The sequence below is a fragment of the Manis javanica genome, chromosome 13, assembly GCF_040802235.1.
Source record: "Manis javanica isolate MJ-LG chromosome 13, MJ_LKY, whole genome shotgun sequence".
NCBI lineage: Eukaryota > Metazoa > Chordata > Mammalia > Pholidota > Manidae > Manis > Manis javanica.
In genome coordinates, this window is record NC_133168.1 from 61111328 (window position 1) to 61133903 (window position 22576).

At 42.0% G+C, this 22576-nt stretch overlaps 1 protein-coding gene across 1 annotated transcript in view; it reads right to left on the reverse strand.

The window, feature by feature from the left end:
• Positions 1–471: 471 nt before the first annotated feature.
• ADAT2 (adenosine deaminase tRNA specific 2) overlaps positions 472–22576 on the reverse strand; it is a 62442-nt gene continuing 40337 nt past the window's right edge. The window contains exons 4-6 of the mRNA XM_073219689.1: positions 15550–15637; positions 8267–8333; positions 472–3465 (exon numbers count right to left, since the gene is read on the reverse strand). Coding sequence (XP_073075790.1) covers positions 8273–8333; positions 15550–15637 — 149 coding nt within the window. The 3' untranslated portion in view covers positions 472–3465; positions 8267–8272. The remainder of the gene's footprint in view (positions 3466–8266; positions 8334–15549; positions 15638–22576) is intronic.

Genomic DNA, 22576 nt, shown 5'->3' on the forward strand with positions numbered 1-22576 from the left:
TGTGACTACCTAGACGTACATGCAACTCACATCTACACTTTAAGAAAGAAGAACTCAAAGCCCTCTTCATTTTTAAAGGGGTTCTGAGCCAGAGTAACTTCCATTTCTTTAGAATAAAATATTGATTTCAGGATGGTGAAACTACCTGTTCCATTTACTGGATCTAGTCAAGATTTGAGATTTTCCAATTTTATTATTCTCTTTGAATTTTTTTACATTGAAAACATGAATGTAAACATGTGCTATAAGGACTTAAAAGGAAACACACTCTTTAAATGCAAAGTATGCCTGTAATTATTTAGCATGTGCTTAAATAAAGGCAAGAATTGCTCCAAAGAGCATTACTTATTTTTGTTGAGAAAGTGGGATTTGGGAGGAGAAAAATAATGCCTTGAAAGTATGACAGGAAGAAACTAGCTAAAAACTATGGTAGTTACAAGTCAAGAACAACCCAGGCCAACGATTGTTTTGTTTTCTTTAATCATATTAAATCTCAATTCATATTACAAATTACATCATACTGTGCAGTTTGCTGTCCTGTCAATCCCAATGAGCACCTGAGAGCTCAGGGTGACATCATGTTCTTAACCACACATGCTGTGAAGCACAAATTGAATAAACAGACACAGGTTACAGATCTACAAGTCAGGGTATAAAACTGGATCTGTGAGTGAGTATTCCAAAACATGTTTATGATGAAAAAACTCCAAAAAATCCCAAGCATTTCCATGGAAGAAATGGAAGAAAGGAAAGAAATAGAAGAATTTGGAAGCATTATAAGACGAGGTAAAGAGAAAAGTAGTGGAAATAAAACAAAAGGAGATGAAAGTATCAACTTGTGTACAAATAAGATAGACTGTTACTTCTGGGGAAGCTGAAAGTGTGTGTGTCCTTGCATGTGTGTGTGCATGTCTTTGTATGTCAGGGTAGTGCACTATTACAGAAAGAGCTTGGCATCTAAAATCTGGAATCAAAAGACCTATATTTTTAACCCAGATTTAAACATCAACAGTGACATGACCATAGGTACATGCATTAGTTTATTAGGGAGGTCAAAGTAAACTGTCACAGATGGGGTGGCTTAACCAACAAATGAATTTTCTCACAGTTCTGCAGGCTGGAAGCTCAAGATCAAGGTGGTAGCAGGGGTGGTCTCTCTTGAGGTCTTGTAGATGACCATCCTTCCTCTCCCTGTGTCTTTACCTGGTTTTCCTTCTATACCTGTCTGTGTCCTAATCTCTTCTCATGGACACCAATTATACTGGATTAGAGCCCACCCTAATGACCTCATTCTAACTTAGTCACCTTGTTAAAGGCTCTGTCTCCAAACACAGTCACACTCTGAGTTGATGGCGGTTAGGACTTCAACATATGAATGTGGGGGCACATAACTCAGCTTATAAGAGCATATTACACAACCTTTCCAAGGTTCCTTTTTTTAAAAAGAGGATGATAATGAGAAGTAATTCATAATGCTGTTGTAATGAATAAATGAAGTAATATATTTTAAAAGTTAAATGCCTAATAGTTAGGAAATGGTTAATTATATAATATTCATACACCTAAATATTATATAAACAATTAGGAAAAGGTTTTAAATCACATAAGAGAATACCTATGATATTAAGTACTTAAAAAACAATTCTTTCAATATGTATGTAAACATATAAATAGATTTAGTTTCTAGCAAAAAATATTTATTGGAGGAAAACACACTGAAATGTTAATTATGGTCAAATTTGGATGGTGAAATTACTCAGAGATGATCTTTGTTCTTCTTATACTAATCTTTATTTGCTAAGTTGTCTATGATATATAGGCATTGATTTTATTTTTCATCAGAGTAATACTCAAATTTAATTTTAAGAGTCAAGTGTACAAAACAGCTCCAACCCTCCCCATCCTCAAGTGAATATGATTACTTTCAGCTCTTCTGCCTGTACCTCTGGATATTTATCTCCATGTTTTCAACAAAGATTTAAACTTTTTTCTTGATATTCCTGTTTTTTTCTATTTCTGTTTCTAATTCTATTTCTATTTTCTATTTCTATTCTCACCATGGGCAGTGAGGAATTAGGGCTCTTGTGCTTACAAATCTCACTCCTGCAGACATTTTCCCTCTTCTATCACCCTAATATAGTTTTATTAAGTTGTTACTAAACCAATATTATGCATTTACATTTTATGGCAAATAAAACCTCCTTCCTCAGTTCTAAAAATTTATTGACATCTGTCATCAATTGTCATCTCCTCTTCCAAAAGCCAATTTTTATTTGGAAAAGAAAAAGGTTGTATTTTAATTACAACCATTCTAGTAAATAAAATAAACATGAGGATAATTCACTGTATAATTTCATGACATATATAAATATATACATATGATAGTGTTAATATGCACATCTATGCTTAAATCTTAGCTTTGTCATTTACTAGAAATGTGGCTTTGGAAAAGATACTTAGCTTCTCTGATGCTCAGTTTTTTTCATTTGTTAAGTAGCAATAACTCCCTATCTGGTATGGTTGTAGTTTGAAGTGGAAATTATGCCTGTAAAATAACAACAATGTATTTAAAAACATAATAATGACTCAAACCAATATCCAGTTGATATTATTAACATAAATATCAGTGGTCATTTTAAGTTACTTTGTATAAATATATGACACAAAAATCTAAAACTATCATGTTTCAGGTCAAATGATACCAAAGGACATTTGGAAGCTATTTTTTAAAATTGTTTTGCCTGTTCCCTTGTGGATATATGATGTAATCAGTCAGAAGGAAACCGACCATTTTATTTTAAAGGTAGGTAATCCATAGGTAAACACAACTAACATTGCCCCTAGTATAGTCCAGATGGTCTTTTCAGGTCTTAGTAGATATCTTATGCATTAAGAAACTGCATGTAATGTGTTGACTGCACCCTGAAGCAGGCTTGCAAAAAAGTTCAACAAACATACGAACACCTCCAAGTGTATGATAAACAACCTCCTCCCCTCCTGTGGCAAAAGAAGGGAATCCTCACCCCAAAGCATTGTTTACCTTCAGCAGACAGGTGAGCAAAAGGGGAGTGGTTCTTGGAAGGGCTGCTGTAAAAATGCTTTTGAGACCAAATGCCTAAAGAAACTGAGAGACTTGGGGAATATTTCTATTTGGGGACAAGAGAGCCAAAAAAGAATCCTTCGTCACTTAGACCATGCATTGTGAAAGGAAATTAAGGACAGACATTGTTGGGGAGATGGGGAGAGAGTGTTAGAAGAGGGAAGAGGAGGGGTTTTGTGAGGGAAGGAAAGAAAGAACGAAGGAAGTGAGGGAGGAAGAAAGGGAGGAGACAGGGAGGGAGGGAGGGAGAGAGGGAGGGATGGGGAAACGCCTTCCCTTGATTCTCAGTGACTGATCCAACTCCCTCAGCAAAACCACAGACTAGAGCAGGCAAGAAGACTCCATCCTCCCAGTCCATTAGAGATCTGAAATAAATCAATTACATCCAGCAAGATAATTATTCTCTTAATCCTAACAAAATTAAGGCTGTCTATTCTATTAAACTTCACATTCTTTAAGGACATAGGACATGGTTTAATTCCCTTCCCATCAAAAATACTTAACACATTCTTTGGCACATAGTAGGCACCCAAAAAATAAATAGTTTCCCATTAAAATGGGTTCATATGCTCTATTTTTCCCTATGAGGTGAATTTTTTATCCTGCACTGGAAATTTTTAGTTTATGTGTTAATATTAAACTATTATTAATAATAACCTAATAATAATAAACAATAAAATAGAAATATAATAAAATCTATATGATCCTACAAAATAAAAAGATGAGTTAAAGGCCCATATTCTCTAAAGAACTTGATCTTTCGCTTATGGTTGGATGTCTGCTGGTGGATAGAGATGTTTTTAACTAAGACTGATTTTTTTATGTGAAAGTAGAAATTTCTACCTTCAGAGGCAATAGGGTCAAGAATATGGCTATTGTAGCATATGTTTCAGGAAGTCATTGAACTTTTATTCTAAAAAATAAAAACATGAAATAAAGTAAAAGTCAAAGTGCTTCACTGAATTTCAGAGTTTCAATGGTGTATAAATGGAAGTGTAACTACAGGGGGAAAACATGTTCTCAGCACAGGGCAAGTAACCTTTGAAGCCAAAAGCAGTCAAAGGGAGAGATAAAGTGATAGAAACCATTCATTGCTCACAAGCAGTCGTCTACTTCTACTTACCTGTGTCTCTCATGACCTGGCTGCAAAAAGGGACCCCACCAAACCTCTCTGGTCCAGATACACCCTTGCTCCCTGCACCCTTGTAAACACCTGTTGATATGGAGATGGACTACTTCTCTCCACTCCTTTGAAACACCTATTGATATGGAGGTACACTAAAGCCAGGCAGGAGATTCTGGAAATACTGTAATTTTACCCACAGGAAGCAAATTGAAATAAGGCAAAATTTACTTTTTTTTGGCTTCTTGCTCCTTTAAGGAGAAGAGAACCTGAAAATATTTTTAAATAAGTATTAAGTTAGAAATGTTTGGAAAAGAATTATTGGAATTATAATAAAGATCTACACTCCCTTTTTTTTTTCCTATTTGGTCAACAAGTTAGAGTACATAGCAAAAATCTAAGCAGGGAATTAATCTATCAATAACTCCAGATCTATAGGATCTTATTTGTAAGAGTGACTCTAGGGAATTAGGAATAGCTGTTAAAAAGGACTTTTCAAATGAAGAAGGAGATGAAGATTGCCCAGCATCTATGGGTAGGTAAGGGTGTCCCAATAGGGCAGATATTGAAATTACCATAAGGAAGGAGAAAATCAAAATACATGAGTTATTGGAGATATTCCAGTTGGATCAGAATGAGTCATAGGCTGTCTTCCATTCATCTTCTGGTATAGTTCTGGGTCAGTTATGCTGAGGTCCTCAGAGGAGTGTGGTCATATTGAAGGTTCAGACTACTTGTTGGACGTTTGATAAAAATCTCTGGTTACTGTGAGGCAGTGTCATCTAAGACTGGGCTGAAAAGCCTAGTCCATGAGCTGAAATATAACCAAACCCCATCTTCAGAGGCCTTGGGGTGATTAGAGCCAAATATCAAGCACAAAGTAGAAGCACATGGGACAAAGACACTATCATAGGGAGCTGTAGAGCAACATACACTGAATGAAGCTGCCAAGAACCAATAAAATGGGAAAATTTTTAATGACTGCCAAGAGAGAATGGAGAGCCATCCATCAAGGGAAGGAAAGAGGATATGGGAGTCAATGCCCCCAGTAACTTTACTGTGTAGGTACATAGATGCAAGGCTAAAGCAACAATTAATAGTCCACAAGTTGTCTGTAATACTGACACAGCCAGTAGAAACGAGAGTTACATGTCTGTCTATTTAAGGACCTTTGTTAAGCTCAATAAATTATGTGCCAAGCACTGTGTTAGGTGCTGAGTTTAACACAGTAAGAGAAACAGACACGGTTCCTGCCTTCCTGGAGTTTGCATTCTTGGGCTTAAACATACTTTATAAACAGTAATGTTGGTTTTATTGAAGGAAGAACACAAATACTCCTGCAATTTTAAGACTTACTCAGTTACAAAGAAGGTAAACAAGTGTTTCCATAATGGCCACAGAATATACACAAGAGAAAATACAAAGACACCTATAAGGGCAAATTCACAGCCAACTTCAAGATATATTTGCTTTAAGACTACAATAACTTAAATTAGATGAAAACATGCTTCTAAATGTAATTCTACAGAGCTACCAAAAAGGAACTGGTTTAAGTAGTCATATCCTTGAGTAAGCTGAAAATAAATTCATTAAAACTCCAAATCTAATTGCACTTGGAAAATATTCCAGCATCTTAGAGTTGGAAAGACATGACTTAGTATGAGAGATCTAGCCTCTTGCTTCTCTTGCCCCTCTGTTTATTTATTCAGCAAATACTGATTGAGTGCCTGCCTACTACATGCCAGGCAAAGTTGCAAGCATTCAAGATACAGCAATGAACAAGACACACAAATGCCTGATTCTCATGAGACTTAAAAAATGCATGGGCAAGAAAAACATTAAATTAAAAGAAAAATAAGAAAAAGTAAATAAACTGATTTCTGTTAATGGTATGTGAAGTAAGGAAAAAAATAATAAAGCAAGGTAGGGGATAGGGAGATAGGAGAGAAGGAAAAGAAAGCAGAGAAGGGGAGATGGAGGAAAGGAGGAAAGGTAGGGAAACTCTCTCACCCACAGTGGCCCTGGAAGGCCTCTTTGAGAAGATAAACGAATGTAGTGAGGGACTGAGCCATGCAAAAACCCAGAGAAGAGCTTTCCAAGCAGAAGGAGCAGGAATACAAAGGCTTGAAGCAAGACCAGTGCAGCCAAAGCAGAGTGAGGAGGGAATGGCAGAAAATGTTGTAGGCAGGGGCTAGATCCTGTTCGATCATGCAGACCATATGAAGGCGTTTTCATTTATCCCTCTGTTAGCTTGTTTGTTGTGCTGTTTCTTTGAATGGGAGGCTGTTGGAGTGTTCTGAGCAGGGGTGTGGCAGGACTTCTTTTCAGCTGCCAGGACTTTTGTATCTGCACATTTCACTGGTACTCCCTCCAGGCTGGGTTTTTCTTTTCCATATGTTGGTGCAAGCAATCCCAGACACCTCCAGCCCAGATTCCCATCTCTTGCAGATAACAACCTCTCTCAAAAGTAGTCATTTGACTCTCCAATAACAGCACAAAAAGTTGTGAACAAGGGGGGGCAACTCTCAGTGATGGTAAGACTTACAGTGAGGCAACCCATCTGTAGGGAAAATGGAAGTTCCATCACCAGGATCCTCACCTGACCCTAATCTACTCTCTGTGTACATGCAATGCTGTAATACTTAGCTTACTACGCAGGCACATGCTTGCATACCCATTGACAATAGACATTATTGCTTGTGTTGCTATTTAAAAAAAGCTCTGCCCAGTGCTGAAAGCAGGAGAGAGGAGCAGAAGAGAACAGAGGCTGGAGGTGAGAGCAGAGCCTGGAGCAGAGGCAGCACCTGAGGCATAGGCTTTTATTCCATTATTCAATTAAATGGAATAAAAATAGCTAGTATTATTGAGTTCCTATTTGGCTCTACTCATTGTGTACTTAAATACATTATCTCTAATTTTCATATTCCCTAAGAACCTGAAGTTTGGACAAATTACAAAACTCACCAAGGCCACACAATAAATAGCAACACCAGGAGTAGTTGAGCCCAGGATTGCCTGACACCTTGAACTTGAACTCTTTGCCTTATACCATGCTGCCTCCAGTAAGTCAAATGACTAGAAAAAGATTTGTCACTGTAAATTTTTCCTAACAGTTTAATATGGATTAAATTTTATAAAAATAAAATTCAAGAGAACCTCTGTGCCATTTTGTTATAGGGCCATAGCTTTGGAACATGTATCATAATTTATTATATTGGATATTTCTTTAAATAATTAGAAATTCACTGAAAATTCAAGGAATTTTATCAGATGTGTCATATATAATATTTAAGTAGACAAATAAATTCATTTAATGAATTTCCTAGAACCTGAAATCGCTTTGCTCCAAATAAATCTTATTTAAACACAGAGCAATAGCTAAAGTGCAGAGAATAAAGCATTATTTGAGTGTTATTTACAATTATGACTACTTTTCTGTTGCTATTTTTCTGCTAACAAATTTTGGCTCAATCCTGCCTTATTGTGACCTCCCTGCCCTTGGTTTTGTCAGTTCTATGAATTTCAACACCCTATTTCTCAGAGTATCCTCTCTCATCTCTGTCTGTCTGTGTCTCCTTCACACACACACACACACACACACACACACATACATACACCACACACACACATACATACACCACTCATGTCTTCTAGAGAGAAATTAACTCTATGGAAGACTTTGGGGGCAGAATAGAATGCATTTTTCCCAGACTAACAAAACAGGGATGTGCCGGCTACCAGGTGGCCGCTGTGGTGTCGCGCTGACTCCTTTATATAGATCAGTGCTGGGGTAATATTCTCCAGGTGAAGAATCTGCCCCAGTGGCTATAGAATGTAAACCCGACCAAACTAGTTCTCACACACCAGTGAGAACTGGGTAACAAAACTAGAACACTAAACATAGAAGGGACCTTGAAGATATTCTAATTCAACCTCCATGATAAGTAGATAAAGGAACCAAGGTCTTGTTAAAGGATTACTGAGCAATTAGGAAGTAGAATGAGACAAGAACACAGTTCTTCTTACTTCTAAGCAGGTCTTACCCCTTTTCAACACACCGTGCTTTTTCCTGAGTTCAAGATCCATAGAAATGATCTAGTCTTGCAAAACCTGTAAAAGAACACATCTAAATGAAAATCCTTGTCCTCTGATACCAATACTCCATGATTTCCCTGGATGGAGCTCATTTCTCTTTTCCTATCTTCCTGGCCCAGTGATTGTAACTTCTTTCCTCTGAAATACCACAATACTTGCAAACACTCACCTGTAGGGACTTCAGAATTCAAAACAAATCTTTGTTTAACAGGAAAAGAGATTGAGAGAACATTGCCTCTTCCTGTGTATGAGTTTATGGCATTTCTCCCAAGTGTATAATATGCATGTGGTTGTATTTTCTGTAACTTTTATGAGGGCACTTCACTTTGGTTTCTCTTCCTTTTATGGCAGGCCTGCTCCTCGTACTTTTCTGTAACCAAGACTTTATTTTTAAATATTAGATGGTGATTATGAAAAGAGGTTCTTTATTCTCAGAGCTGCACTCATGTACATGTAACTTCTTCTGATTTATGTAGAAGCAACTCCCACTTCAGAGCATCAGCCCGGGGCCCATACTTTGCAAGCATCAAGTGCGGCTTCATATATTTGCAATGCAAATTAGAGTATCCAGGGATCGGCAGGATGCTCACCCAGTTACAAAGAAGGTAAAGAGGAAAAGAAATTACCATAATGGGCCACAGATTATACCCAAGAGAATGCTCAGAGGACTATATGGCAGATTTCACCACCATTCTAAAGATATGCTTGCTTTCCTCTGAAAATGTGCTCTCCTTTGCAGAGAAAGATGTTGTTGGCTCCACCGTAGAGGAACACGATCTTCAGCTGCTTTTATGGTAGTGATAGGTTATTGTGATGGGCTGAATTATTCATATTCTCTCATCTGAACTGTGCATTGGCCAGCCAGGATTTGGAATGGTTGCAGATGTTGAACCTCAGAGGATGCTTAGCTTGAAATATAAAATCGTGGAAAATGAGGAAGAACAGCATTCTAGGAGGAGGAAAAGGAATAAGCGAAGGTACTGCAATGGGAAGACCAGTCTGAGGGGAAGCACAGTCCGGTGGGGCTAGAGTTTCTGGCACATAGTGGTATAGATTTAGGCCTCCATCACCCAGTAGAGCCTAGAGCCTGGGCCCTTTGGCCCCGGTGAACAAGCTCACCAATGGGAAAAGCTTCATTTGACACACCAAATGTCTATCCCTGGGCCAGAAAGCTCTCTCTGTAGGGGTTGAAAGAGACCTGGAACTCTTCCATTTTGATTCCTAAGATCTCACCAATTGGTAGCAAATCACAATTTCTTCTAGGATGATAAATAAAAGAATATTGAACATAGGCAGTCTCACATCACTTGGAAATGGGCAAGGAATACCTCAATCTTTTTTATTTGAGATATATTTGTTAATTAAGTTATTTAAACTATTTTTGTTCAAGCACTTAACAATTATTGAGCACCTACTGACTATGGAGCACCTAAAAGTAAGTAGGACATACCTTCACCCAACCCCTTCTTGGACAGTTGGAGAAGACAATTAGATAAACATTCTTAGTGAACCATGGTAAAAGAAATGCTGAGAAATGTGACTGGGACCTACCCAGGTGGATGTAGGCATGAGGGTCAGTGAACTCTCCTGCGGTGGGAATGCCCAAGCTGAGTCACAGGGGCAAATAGTATTTGACCAAGTCAGTGGGGGCTGGAGAGAAGGGAAGGAGGGTGGGAGGAAAGGGCACTGCAGGCATCAGGGATGCAGCAAAATACCAGAAGCAGGAAGAAGCCTGATGTGGGGGCCCCATCAGACAGACAGACAGACAGACGGGAGTGCTGGAACACAGAGCACAGTGCAGGGTGTAGTGTTTTCTGTGGCTTCTGTAACACACTGCCACAAACGTGGTGACTTAAAACAACACACATGTGTTCTCTTTACAGTTCTGGACGTCAGAAGCCAGAACTTGGTTTCACTGGGCTAACATCCAGGTGTGGGCAGCACAGGGTCCTCCTGGGGCTCAGAGGGGAGACTGTTCCCTTGCCTTCATCTTCTGCCACTGGTCGGCATTCCTTGGCTCATGGCTCCTTCCTTCCTCAAAATGGATGACTCCAGTTTCTGCTCCTGGCATCACATTGCCTTTTCCTGTGATTCTGACTTCCCTCCCATTTCCTACGTCCTCACTGTCCTTGCCTCCCTCTCCTAAGGACCTCTGTGATTCCATGAGGGCCACCCAGATAATTTTAGGATCATCACCCCATTGCATAATTCTTAATTTAATCCCATCTGCAAACTCCCTTCTTATAAGGTAATATTCACAGGCACCAGGGATTAGAATGTAGACATATTTGGGAGTCTATGATTTAATCTATCCTAGGGAAGAGCAGGAACTGAATTTTAGGAAGCAAAAAGGATCCAGAAAAAAAGGAGGGCCTTTTCAGCTATAGTAGGAGCTTGGACATGATCCTGTAGCCAGTCAGGAACTACTGAAGCTCATTAGCAGGGGAGAGAGAGCACAGTAGAAGCTGTACTGAAGGGGACATCCTGGGAGCTGAGAAACCACGTGGGAGGATACAGGAGAGCTATGAGAAGCATCGTTTATGCCCCTGTGCAAGCCAAAGCACTTCCCTTCCCCATATCATCCCTCAGGAAAGAGGCAGGGACCTTATACTAGAATCCTTATAAATCCTTTATTAGGGGGAGTTCTCCCACTTACTTGGGCTGGGGCACCAAACTGGTAAGTGATGATATGACTGATTATTGAAATTGGTCCTCTTGATAATTACAGGGACAGCCATGTTAAATCAGGATTTTCCCCTGCCAATTGGGCATAGGGTCGCCTTAGGTTTGGAGAAGGCACACTGGCCTGTAATGGCTTGAATCAATGCTAGTTTAGGGTATCAGAGAAGTCTCCTGACTGATTCAGTTAAAAAAAAATTAGAAAGGCTAAGTCAATTAATAGACCTGTAGCCATTTTTTCTGGGATTATGACCTCAATCATAAGTGTTGGCTGGTGTTACAAAAAAGCATTTGAAAGGTTATTTTAAAACAAATATATTAAGTGACTACATAGGGGGGATTACAATACACTGATGAAAGACCAGCTGTTTTGTGGGGTCTTGTGGGTTCCAGGGGAATTGTTTCCAGAAACAGAATCGCATGTAGATTCTAAAAATGCTGTGTCTCAAACACCACAGAACTGACCACAATTTACTCTAGAAAACTGTATTAATTCTGTAGGTGGCCCCAGTGATGGCAAAGAGCCTGGTATCACTATTGCACATGAGGAGTTTGAATAAAACTGTTGCATGAAGTATGAGTAAGGATATTAATTTCTAACTTAGTATCCTGTATTTTGTGTGTTATGTTAAATAAGCATATGTGGCTAAATTATTAATTTAAATGTAGATAGGTATTTGACTATCTTTTGGTTAAATTTAGCCTTCCTAAAATATGGTTGAATTTTGGGCAGGACAATCTTTTAATTGAAAAATCCAGGGGGCTTTATTCTAAATGTTCATTCTTTCTATTCTAACATATGCAGTATTTTGAGAATAAACTGTAGGACTTGGCAGGTAGGATGTTGGGTGAGGGAGAAGCATAAGTCAGTTTGCTAGTGATATTACCAGTGGAACAAGTCAATGGCAGAGACATAGGTTTACAGGGGGTAGGGTGGGCAGAGGGATATTATAAGTTAATTTTTGGCCAGGTTGAGTTTGAGACTTCCGTAGGGACATGCAGAAGATGTGTGGATATGGAATTGGTTAAGGAAATAGGAAAGTTTATTTACATTGGAATCGCAGAGGGAAGATAGCAGGAGAAAGCTAGAATCAAAGAAAGTAAACCTAGATATTGAGCATGACGATACAGAAATGGGTACATGACCAAAGGGTTTCATGTTTGGAGAAGTTAATGTAGATACCTGGAATGTGTGGCATGGTACGCTTAAGTGGTCTTGGGGTTCTAATAGTGCCAATCTAGAGAGACTTACTGAAGACATGAGCTAAGAGTCCACTATAGTCAAAACCTGGTGCAGCCAGCACAGGGCACCCAGTAGGCTGGGGCAGGGGGGAGCCACAAGGGGTCAGAGACCCCATCTATGGGAGATGAGGCCTGCTCGCTTGCTCAGGCTCCTGTGATCATGGGTTTCTTGGCTCTCAAAACTGAGGTGTGAAGAAAGAAATGGGTGGCACACACACACAAAAACAAACTAAAGAGCAAATCTAATTACTGGTAAAGACAGAATGTTTGTGTCCCCCCACAATTCATTATGTTGAAACCTAACCCCTAATGTGATAGTATAAGGAGGTGTGGCCTTCAGGAGCTGGTTATGTTTGGATGACAGTGTAGCCCCCATGATGGAATTGGTGCCTTTATAAGAAGAGAGATACCAGCCTGAGCCTCTTCTCTTTACTATGTGAGGACACAGGGAGAAGGCAAATGTGGCCATTTGCAAGCCAGAAAGAAGGCCCTCACCAAGAAATGAGTCTGTCAGCACCTTGATCTCGGACTTTCCAAACTCCAGAACTGGAGAAATAAATCTTGTTGTTCAGTTGCCCCATCTCTGGTGTTTTGTTAAGGAAGCCCCAGCAGATGCAGACAATTATACTTCAAAAAGAATTCCCTGACAAGAGGGATTTCCATTCTGCCTTCTCAGTGTGTTGGGGCATCCTGGCTGCTGAAGCCTGGGGCCAGAAGCGCATATGGGTCCACATCCCAAAGTCACACCTCTCTACTTCACCATCTGTGAGCATCAATGGGATCACAGGTGAGCATGGGGACCCCAAACCCTGTTACCCAACAATAGGCGAGCCAACCTTGTTGGCCAGGTGGAACCATAGGAGCTCCAAGACCTGGCTATGGAGCTGACTCCCCCTGAGCACTGTCCCGAGGTCACTGGCCCTCCAGACAGGCACAGGCACTTCTCTTTCCACAAACATCTGTTCTATTTGGCCCCCGAGTGGGAGGGTGGGCACTTGGTGGCTGCCTGGCCGAGAAAGTGCCCATTATGAGCACCGGATCATCTTGCATTCCATCAGGCATGTGATTACAGCCAGATGCTGCGGTGATGGGCATGCAACAACTCCCCATAATAACCGTAATTATGATCCTGGTGTTTCTTAACTCCACACACTCCGAACTTCTTATGTCAGAATATATTTGGAAGAATTGCTTATTAGAGGCTGCAATCAAATGCAGAAGGAGAGCTTTTTTTTTTACGAAGGGGGGAAATTCCTCTCTGACGTCTTGGCTTCTGTACAGCCTGCACTGACATCCTGTGGTGGGGTTCTGGAGTCTGATGTGAAGCTGGCTCTGACTCCACGTTCCTGCTCTTATTTCTCTTCTTTTCTGCACTTCTTCTTCTGCCCCCACCCCATCCCCTCTCAGCTGCTTCTTCTGGCTGGGAGGGCAAAACAAACACCTGCTCTCCCATCCTCTCCGATCTCCCCTGCTGTGGGGGCTCACTGAAAGGGGCACCGCCCCTGCCCACTTGGGTGAAGTTCTTGGAACACCCCGTGAGAGGGGGTCGTTTGAAGCTAAAATTGGCTGCTTGCTGTGATGACTAACAGCCACCTGGGCCTGCCATTCTTGCAGATCCATCTATTTGTGGAATATGGAGCTGTTTAGGGTATATTTCTGCATGCACCAAGTCTTTACTTATAGAGGCACATTTAAAAGAGTTGAAAACCCAGTCTGTGGAGAAATAAGTTATATTCGTTGGGCAGAGCTGCCATAACAAAATGTCACACATTGTGTGGCTTACACAAAAGAAATGTAATGTCTCACAGCTCTGGAGGTTGGGAGTCTGAGATCAAGGTGTCGGCAGGATTGGCTCCTTCTGAGGGCCATGAGGGAGAATCTCCTTCAGCCCTCCCTCCTTGGCTTGTAGATAACTCTCTTCTCTCCACATATCTTCACATCCACTCCCTTCTGTGTGTGTGTCTTTCTCTTCACATGGTGTTCTTTTTATAAGGACACCAGTCATGTTGGACTGGGGACCCACCCTTCTCCAAAATGACCTCATCTTAACTAATTACACCTGCCACAATCCTATCGCCAAGTAAGGTCTCATTCCGAGGTACTGAAGGTTAGGACTTCAACATATGATTTTGGAGTTGGGGGGGTGCATAATTCAAGCCATAACATACATTATGAGCCTACCACGTGCCAGACACTGTGCTGTGTTCTAGGGATACACTCTTGAAAAAGAACAGAGGTTTCCACCCTCCCAGAGCTTGCTGGGGAGTACAGAGGGTAAAAAAGAGTAATTATGCCATCAGTAAAGTGATCAGCATTGCAGTAGAGCCCTGGTCGGGCCACGGAAGAACACAGGAGGAGCCCCATCCTGACTGTGGAGGTTGCTGGGGAGGCTGCCCTGATGCAGTGAGGCTGAGGCAGAGGTCTGCAGGATGATAGCAGCCTGCCAGTGAGAGATGGAGAGAAGCAGGTGGACGTTCTATGCGGAGGCAACCAAAGAGCAAAGAAAGACTGCGCCAGGCAGACAGAACTGGGAAATTCCGTGGGGTTGCAGTTTAGCATATGAGGCTACATCCTGGGTGTTAGATTGAAGAGAAAGTGGAGACAGAAAAGATGCTGGAAGGAAAATGCTGCAAGGCCTTGGGAGCCACTGAGGAGTTCAGATAGAAAACACAGAGGGTACTTGGGAGCTACTGAAGAATGCCATTTAAGAAACGACACAGTCAGACTTAAGATTTAGAAAAACCTCACTGGCTGGAGTCTGGAGAGGAGAGGAGCAGGAAGGAAGACCCCTTAGAGCGACGCTTCTGTGGTGCAGGTGAGAGGCGACCACGCTTGAGCAGGACAGTGCCAGGAGACAGGCCCGTGGGGCTCGAAGCCCACTCCTCCTCCATGCCCCAGCCTTGGTTGCTTAGATACCAAAGGCCACTGCCCTCTCCCAGAAGCCACTTCACATGTTTTGGGTGCAGGGCTGCTACCTTCTCTGTGCCATTGTTATTTTCCAAACATTTCCATGCCACCATGGTAATGACCATGCGCCAGGCTCTGAGTGCATTAGAAACATGAACTTGCGTAGGTGTCAAAGAGTGACTGTAAGCAGGGGCTATTATTCCCGTTGTACATAGGGAGACAGGAAGACCTTGCCCAGGGTCACAGAGTAATATAGGTGGCAGAGCCAGCATGTGACCTCTGGCTTCAGAGCCCATGCATACCTAATAACCATGGCCCTCCACACTCTTACCATCAGCCTGCCATTTTATCGTCACATCCAGCAGAGGGCCTGGCAAGTAACAGGCTGTCAATAAATACTTACATGATGATCGGATGTGTATGGTTACAAATGGTGGGGGGATGGTGTCCAAGATGGCTTCCAGAACTTTCACCTTGGGTAGGAGGAAAGGCTATTCACTGAGTTAAGGATCACAGAAGGGGAAGCTGTTACAAGGGGCCACAGAGGGAATGAACTTGAAGAATTTCCACCAGAGATCTCCATGAGGTGGAATGACTGGGGCACATCTCTTCCTACACCCCTAGCATCCAGGACCTCGGCCACCCCTCAACAGCTTCATGTCATCCACTGTCCTGCTGAGAATAATGTCAGTCTGAAACTTTTAAGGGCTAATCCTATAATAGCTGAACAACAGCTATTAGCTCTGGACTCAAGGCATTTTTATGAGATCTTAGTTCCAGGACTTGAGGTTTGGCAAAAAGAACATATTATTCACACACAAAACAACTGCATTAAAATAGCATTAAGAGTCTGGCTTCCACTGAAAAAAACCTAGGAAATTCAGAATTATGGTAAAAAGCCTGTCCTGAGTTCACCCCCACCAGCACAAGGCCTGGGGTTGCTCCCCCTGCAACTCATTAAGTGTGGAGAGAAAGGTCTCCAGGGGACAGAAGGAAACATGCTTGTGGAAATGCAACGCAGCCTGGGTGAGAGGTAGGAGGAGGAGGAGAAGGATGTGGAGGAAGGGCGGCTGCGGCGGGAACCACGGCCCCGCCCTGCCCCTCAGCCTGGAGCCTGCGTGGTGACATAGGCGTGAAGCCCGGCCTCTGAGGCTGCTCCTCTCCTCCCCAGGCCGCCCGCAACTTGCCTCTGGTCCTTTGGGGCTGGAGACCTCCCTCCTCCAAGCTGAAGACAGTGAGGCATGCACACCTTTGCCCCCAGGACAGAAGGCGCCTTCCAGTTTCCAGCCCTCTGCCAACCTTGGACACAGAGAATTCCCAGGCAGGCACACTGCTCCCCAAGTACTTGCCATTTTTTGAGAGGAACTGAGAGGAAAGCAGTTCAGTCGCTGGTGAACAAAAAGCATTGACTGTCCTCAAACATGGCAACATGGCAGATTATTGCACTGGGAGACCACTCTGTTAAAAAAAAATTGAGAATTTAAATAGTTTTGATTCAGGGTTTCATTTAGAGTTGGGAAGAGAAATGAGGAAAAGAAATTCCCATGTCTTGGTCAAAAAAAGACCTTTCTTCATTTGGGATGAGGTGGGACCATTTGTTCTTTCTTTTTTCCCAGCTTTATTGGGGTATAACTGACAAATGAAACTGTAATTAGTTGAAGTGTACGTGGTGATTTGACATATATGTAGTGAAATGATTCTCCCCTTTCAGTTAATTAACACAGCCACCACCTCACATATATACTTTTTTTTCTTTTTTTTTTTGCTGAGAACATTTTAGTTCTACTCTGCTACCAAATTCCAATTACATAACACAGTGTTATCAATTATAGTCACCATGAAACATATTAGATCCTGGGACATTGCTCATCTTATAACTGACAGTTTGTGTAATCGGTTCTTTGTGCTTTGGAAAGGAATTCCTGTAACTTTAGAATTCACAAGGGCATTTTGGTAAGAACTTCTCCCGAGCTTTTGAAAATAGTTAGGTGTAATCCAAGAGCTCAAAACGGACCAGCTTCATTTTAAATATAGTGAATATTACCCCTATCTAACCTAGCTTTTATTTTGGTATCATTAATCTATAATTACATGAGCAACATTATGTTTACTAGACTACCCCATCATCAAGTCCCCCCCCACATACCCCATTACAGTCACTGTCCATCAGTGTAGTAAGATGCTGTAAAATCACTACTTGTCTTCTCTGTGTTGTACTGCCTTCCCCGTGCACCCCCTACATTATGTGTGCTTATCGTAATGCCTCTTTTTCCCCCCTTATCCCTCCCTTCCCACCCATCGTCCCCAGTCCCTTTCCCTTTGGTAATTGTTAGTCCATTCTTGGGTTCTGTGACTCTGCTGCTGTTTTGTTCCTTCAGTTTATTCTTTGTTCTTATACTCCACAGATGAGTGAAATCATTTGGTACTTGTCTCTCTCCGCCTGGCTTATTTCACTGAGCATAATACCCTCTAGTTCCATCCACGCCAAGTTTTTAAGTTTGAATGAAAAGCACAAAATACAGTCCTTGAGGAAGCTGCCTTTGTCTCGCCTACAGTGTCGGGGTGGTGGGGAAGGTGAGGCATTCCCATATATACAAGAACCGCAAAGGGCTTTTGTAAAATAAAAGCAAAACACAATGTCAATTCCACAAACTTAGTTCCCTCTTCCAATAGCTAATCAATTCCTTTATATTTTCATCCTCCCAATGTATCATTGGTTAATAAATCTCTTTTCTCTGCCCTACAATTACTATGCTATACACCAAAATGATAACCAAAATGGATGGGCTCATTTACAGTAATCCCATAAGGTAGCTTGTTATCCCCACTGATGACATAATGGTATAATTTATCATTATGATCCAGAATGAAATTAAGTTACCTGACCAAGGTCACACATAAGTAGTGGAGCTGGAGTTTGCACACCACATGTCCTGTTTGGGAGGCTGTGCTCCTAACCACATCCTGAGCTCCTACCCCACCCACCACCACCACATTTGACTAAGCTGGGGCTTAGCCATCCATGCCTCCCCACACCTGAGTTGCCTGTTAAAATCAGCTGGGACACAGAGCTCATGACTCTTCCATCTCTTTTCACCAGCCGAAGGACAAAAACATCAATTGTGCTCATTTCTAAGTTGTTTAAAATGATTCTAAAAACCATGTCTTCTTGAAAGTACACTGAAGGCCTATTTCATCTTTCCCCCTTCTTAATGGGAAAACTAAGAGGGTTCAATGCTACCAGGTTCTTGCACAAGTTGGGTTATGCAACCGTACTGGGGCTAAAATGCAGAAGGAAGACTCATGCTTCAGAAAATGACCTAGAAACCACTTTTCTAACATGCTGTAAAATGTTAATAATTCTGTTTATGTGACTGAAAATGCATTAAAGTACAGACCAGCTGGAAGCTGAGAGTGAGTCTTTTTAGTGCCCCTCCTGACCTGTCATTTAGCAAAGCAGGGACAACTTTGCTCTGTCATGGAGTGCTGCTATTTAGATGTCACAGTCATGATTCTATGTCACTCCATCAGAGGGCTCTGCTGATAACTCCCTCTTTTTTTGTTTGAAAAAAAGAGACACAGAGCTATTGTTCAAATAAAATGACTGGTTGAGGGTAGGGGGTAGAGAGGTACGGAGTAAACATGGGCAATAACATGTTCAGAGAGACACCCGGGACATGGTGACATCAGCAGAACCAGGCATCTTAAAGCCAGTGACAGACAGCACATGGCAGATTCCTGCAGAGCTCTAGCTAATTTTGCTCTGGCTGGAATCTTTAACAGTCGATGCGTGCATTGTGACTTAACTCTAAGTTTGAATGAAAAGCACAGTATTTGACATATTTCTTGGCAACCCCTTTTGAGGAAAGGATGCATTTGTCACTAATTTTGTGCTAGAATTCTCTGGTGGGGACACTCTTGAATTAAAATGTCTTCTTTGCTGGCTTAATTATGAGCCTTCTTTCATATTCTGCCCATCCCAGAGCCTCCTTCCTGCACACAGACACTCACACACACACACACACACACACACACACACACACACACACACACACAGACCCATCAGTCCTGGGTGAGGGGCTCTCTCCCCCAGGGAAGCCTGGATGTGGGCTGCTGGCTCATGTTCTGGACAGAAGCAATGAGGCCCCAGGGGGATAAACATGGGAGTTCTGAGTCTGTCTAGCTCCCTACCTCCCAGCTTTTTCTCAGTCGTGCCCATTGCTTCTTCTTTTGTATGTTTCCTACTTGAGCTGTGAGGAGTCATTGAGGAGAAAATGGTGGAAGAATGAGAAGCTTGGGTGTCAGAGATAGGGCTTGTGGGAAATAAAAATGATTTCTAGTGTTTCACTAGCCTCTGCTCTCTTTCCTTCCCTGCTTTCTGTAGTTCAAAATCCCACAGGTGTGAACATGGCAAACTATGCATCCTTGCTTTGTCAGGTAATTAAATAACACCTCATTTTGAGTCAGGTTGGGTTATGCAACCTTAAGGTTCAGAAAAATCAGGTTGTGGATGTGGAGGAAACACCGCTGTATGAAGTCACTGGGTTCATCCTCCTGGTATCAGGAAGGACGAGGCAGGCCATCGCCTCATGACCAGCCTGTCCTGGACTCTGCTAATCCCACACAAACATTTCGGTTCCATGGAAACATCAGGAATGTGAACTGGTCTCTGAGCCTGGGTGAGGGAACTGAGCATCCCAGTTGGTTTGCTTCACAACTGACTTCCTGTGGCTGTCACTCCACCACACCATGGTTTTGCCTTTGGAAATGCCAAGAGAGCATGTGGATCTTGTAAAAGCTCTCTATTTTATTAGGATGGGTTAACTATGTTCCCGCCCAGGGGCCAGAGAAAGGGTGAGATGACTAACCATATTATTCTTTGATTCTGTAACATAGCTGAATGGCTTCACAAGGCATCTCCTGGGGTGGCAGGTTGGCAGAGAAGACCTCCAATGTCCTTCAACCCTGCAGCCCACAGGAGTCAGCACCCTTCATGATGTCACATTGTCAGGGGCCATGGAATTGCACATTCTCATTCTTAGAAAGGACCAGATTATTCTGAATTGGGTGTTCTAAATTTTAGGCAGTAGACAAACATGACTTTGTTGTTTTGACTGCAGGCGCATTTAAGAGAAGACCCTGGAGTCTTCTTATATCCATTCATAGAGTAAGACACTTTTTGAAAAAGGGGAAAAAAATCACAAAAGTTTTATTTTCAAATACCTGAAGGTATGAATATGAAGCACCTTTACCTGTCCTCTCTCTGCCACTACACACACCATAGGATAAAGCAATCTTTCTAGAAAAAGATAGCAGCAAATGCAAACTCACACATCAGATGCCACCTGAATATGGGAATGCAGGAGAAGAGAAAGGCTGGTGAGAACGGCTCCCCAGGGTGGTGAGCTCTGAATGAGGCCTTGGAGGGGACCACGGAGCATGGCTGGCAGAGCAAGAGGCACAAAGGGACAGGGATAGAAGCAAGCAAGTGGGAGCAGAAAAGTCTATAGGAAAGTAGAATTTTACTTTTTCATCTCTCCAACAGTGAGTGATGTGAATCTATCAGGAAAGGCAGATTTATGCCATGGTAGACACAACTGTTCAGATGAACTTTTTTTTGAGTTTAGTTTGCTGTTGTTTTGACTCTCAAAACATAAAACTCACTTTGCAGCCAGCACATGTGGGGTCACTGAGTCCACAAGTGTGTAGGCAGTCGCTCCGTGCCAGGCCTCTTCCAGGAGCTGGCCCAGCGCCTTAAACAACACCGGCTCTGTCCCTACTGATGGAGCTCACACTTCTGTGTGAGAGATGGGCAAATAGCAGTTCCATAAACAGAGATCAGTTCTCAGAGGGGTGAGTTTTTCAAGAAAAATAAAACAACCATGTGATGAAGTGATAGGGAGGGAGGAGCATTCAACAGGGGAGTTAAGAAAGACCTCATCCAGGTTATCACATTCACACAGAGATGTAAATGACAAGCAGCAGCCAGCTGTGCAGTGTGAGATGTGCATTCCAAGCAGGGAACAGAAAGTGCAGAGGCCCTGAGGAAATGAGATAAGTTGTGCAAGGGATGCATGGGATGGGGACTGGGCAGGAGAAAAACAGGAAAGGAGCAGGGAGGTGGGGCAGGGCAGATCAGAGAGCACCTTGTAACTCATCGCAGGGAATGTGACTTTGTTTTTATATGTAACAGGAAAGCCAGATCAGGATTGAGGAGACTTCAGGAGGCTTATTACTCAACATGTAAAGAGTGTATGAATTAGATCCTAGCAGACAATCCCAGAAGCTCTCCAAGCACTTGGGACATGAGTGAATGGATACCTGACGTGAAGTCAGATGTTCACCTGGGATCTATAAGGTGAATAGATCCATACAGGGTTTTTTGGACTCCAGCACTTTACACAGATATATTCTCACAAGTATAAATACTTCATTGTGCATATCCAAATAACATATGTATACTTCCTTTCCTAAGCATGTGTGTGGTCATGAATGATATCCAAATTTAAGATACAATGAATTCTACATATTGCATATAGTATTCTCAGTGGCTCTTCTGCGTCCATGTCTGGCAAGCATGCTATGAACACGTTCCGAGAGGGAAAGGGAAATCTCAGCTCTCTTCCAGGCCAGCGCCCTCCTCAGGAGGCCCCCACGACCCTCCGGAAGAATTAATCTGTCTGCTGTCATCACTGTAACAGATCAAAATCATGGGTATCAGGTCCTCATTTCATGGCCAAGATTTTGTCTCCAGGCTTACCTCAGTCATTTCCGACAACATGTTTAAGTGAAATGTGCTTCCCCCATCCCTGATTCCTTTTAAAATTTATGAATTTTGCAGTTTTGTTAAAAAATAAAAGTTACTTGAGATTTTCAGAATCATACATTCCTTCACACATGCAGATAGAAAGTTCTAAAGAGGCAGGAAAATATGAAACATAGATGATCTTGGAACATAAAGAATAAAATTTAACATTTTTAGGACAAGAAAGAAGATATAATTCAGACAGCACAGCAAACACCAATCAGGACCTAACCGGCCAGAAGTGTACCATAATTGTTATTCTTCATCCATTTTGATAAATCCTGGGCCCCAGCAGGGAAGCCACCCATTTCTTCATTGACTAATAAATGCTGGTTAAACATAAACTGTGCAGAAGAGTGACACCCACCTCTACTCTTGCCTGCCTTGTTCTGTCAAATCAAGTTGACAAGAGAGGCCCAGGCAATTTGTTCTGTTGTCCTCATCCCAATATCTGATCTCAGGATGGCACTAGATCTGGTATTTACCAGTTGGCCATCTGCCACCAGCCCTGTATTTCAAAGGACTTTAAATAGAAACACACATACACACACAAAACTCAAAAAGTTAAGCCAGATGCATCTTATTTTCTGTTTTTACAATTTCAACTTACAATTAAGGAAATAGA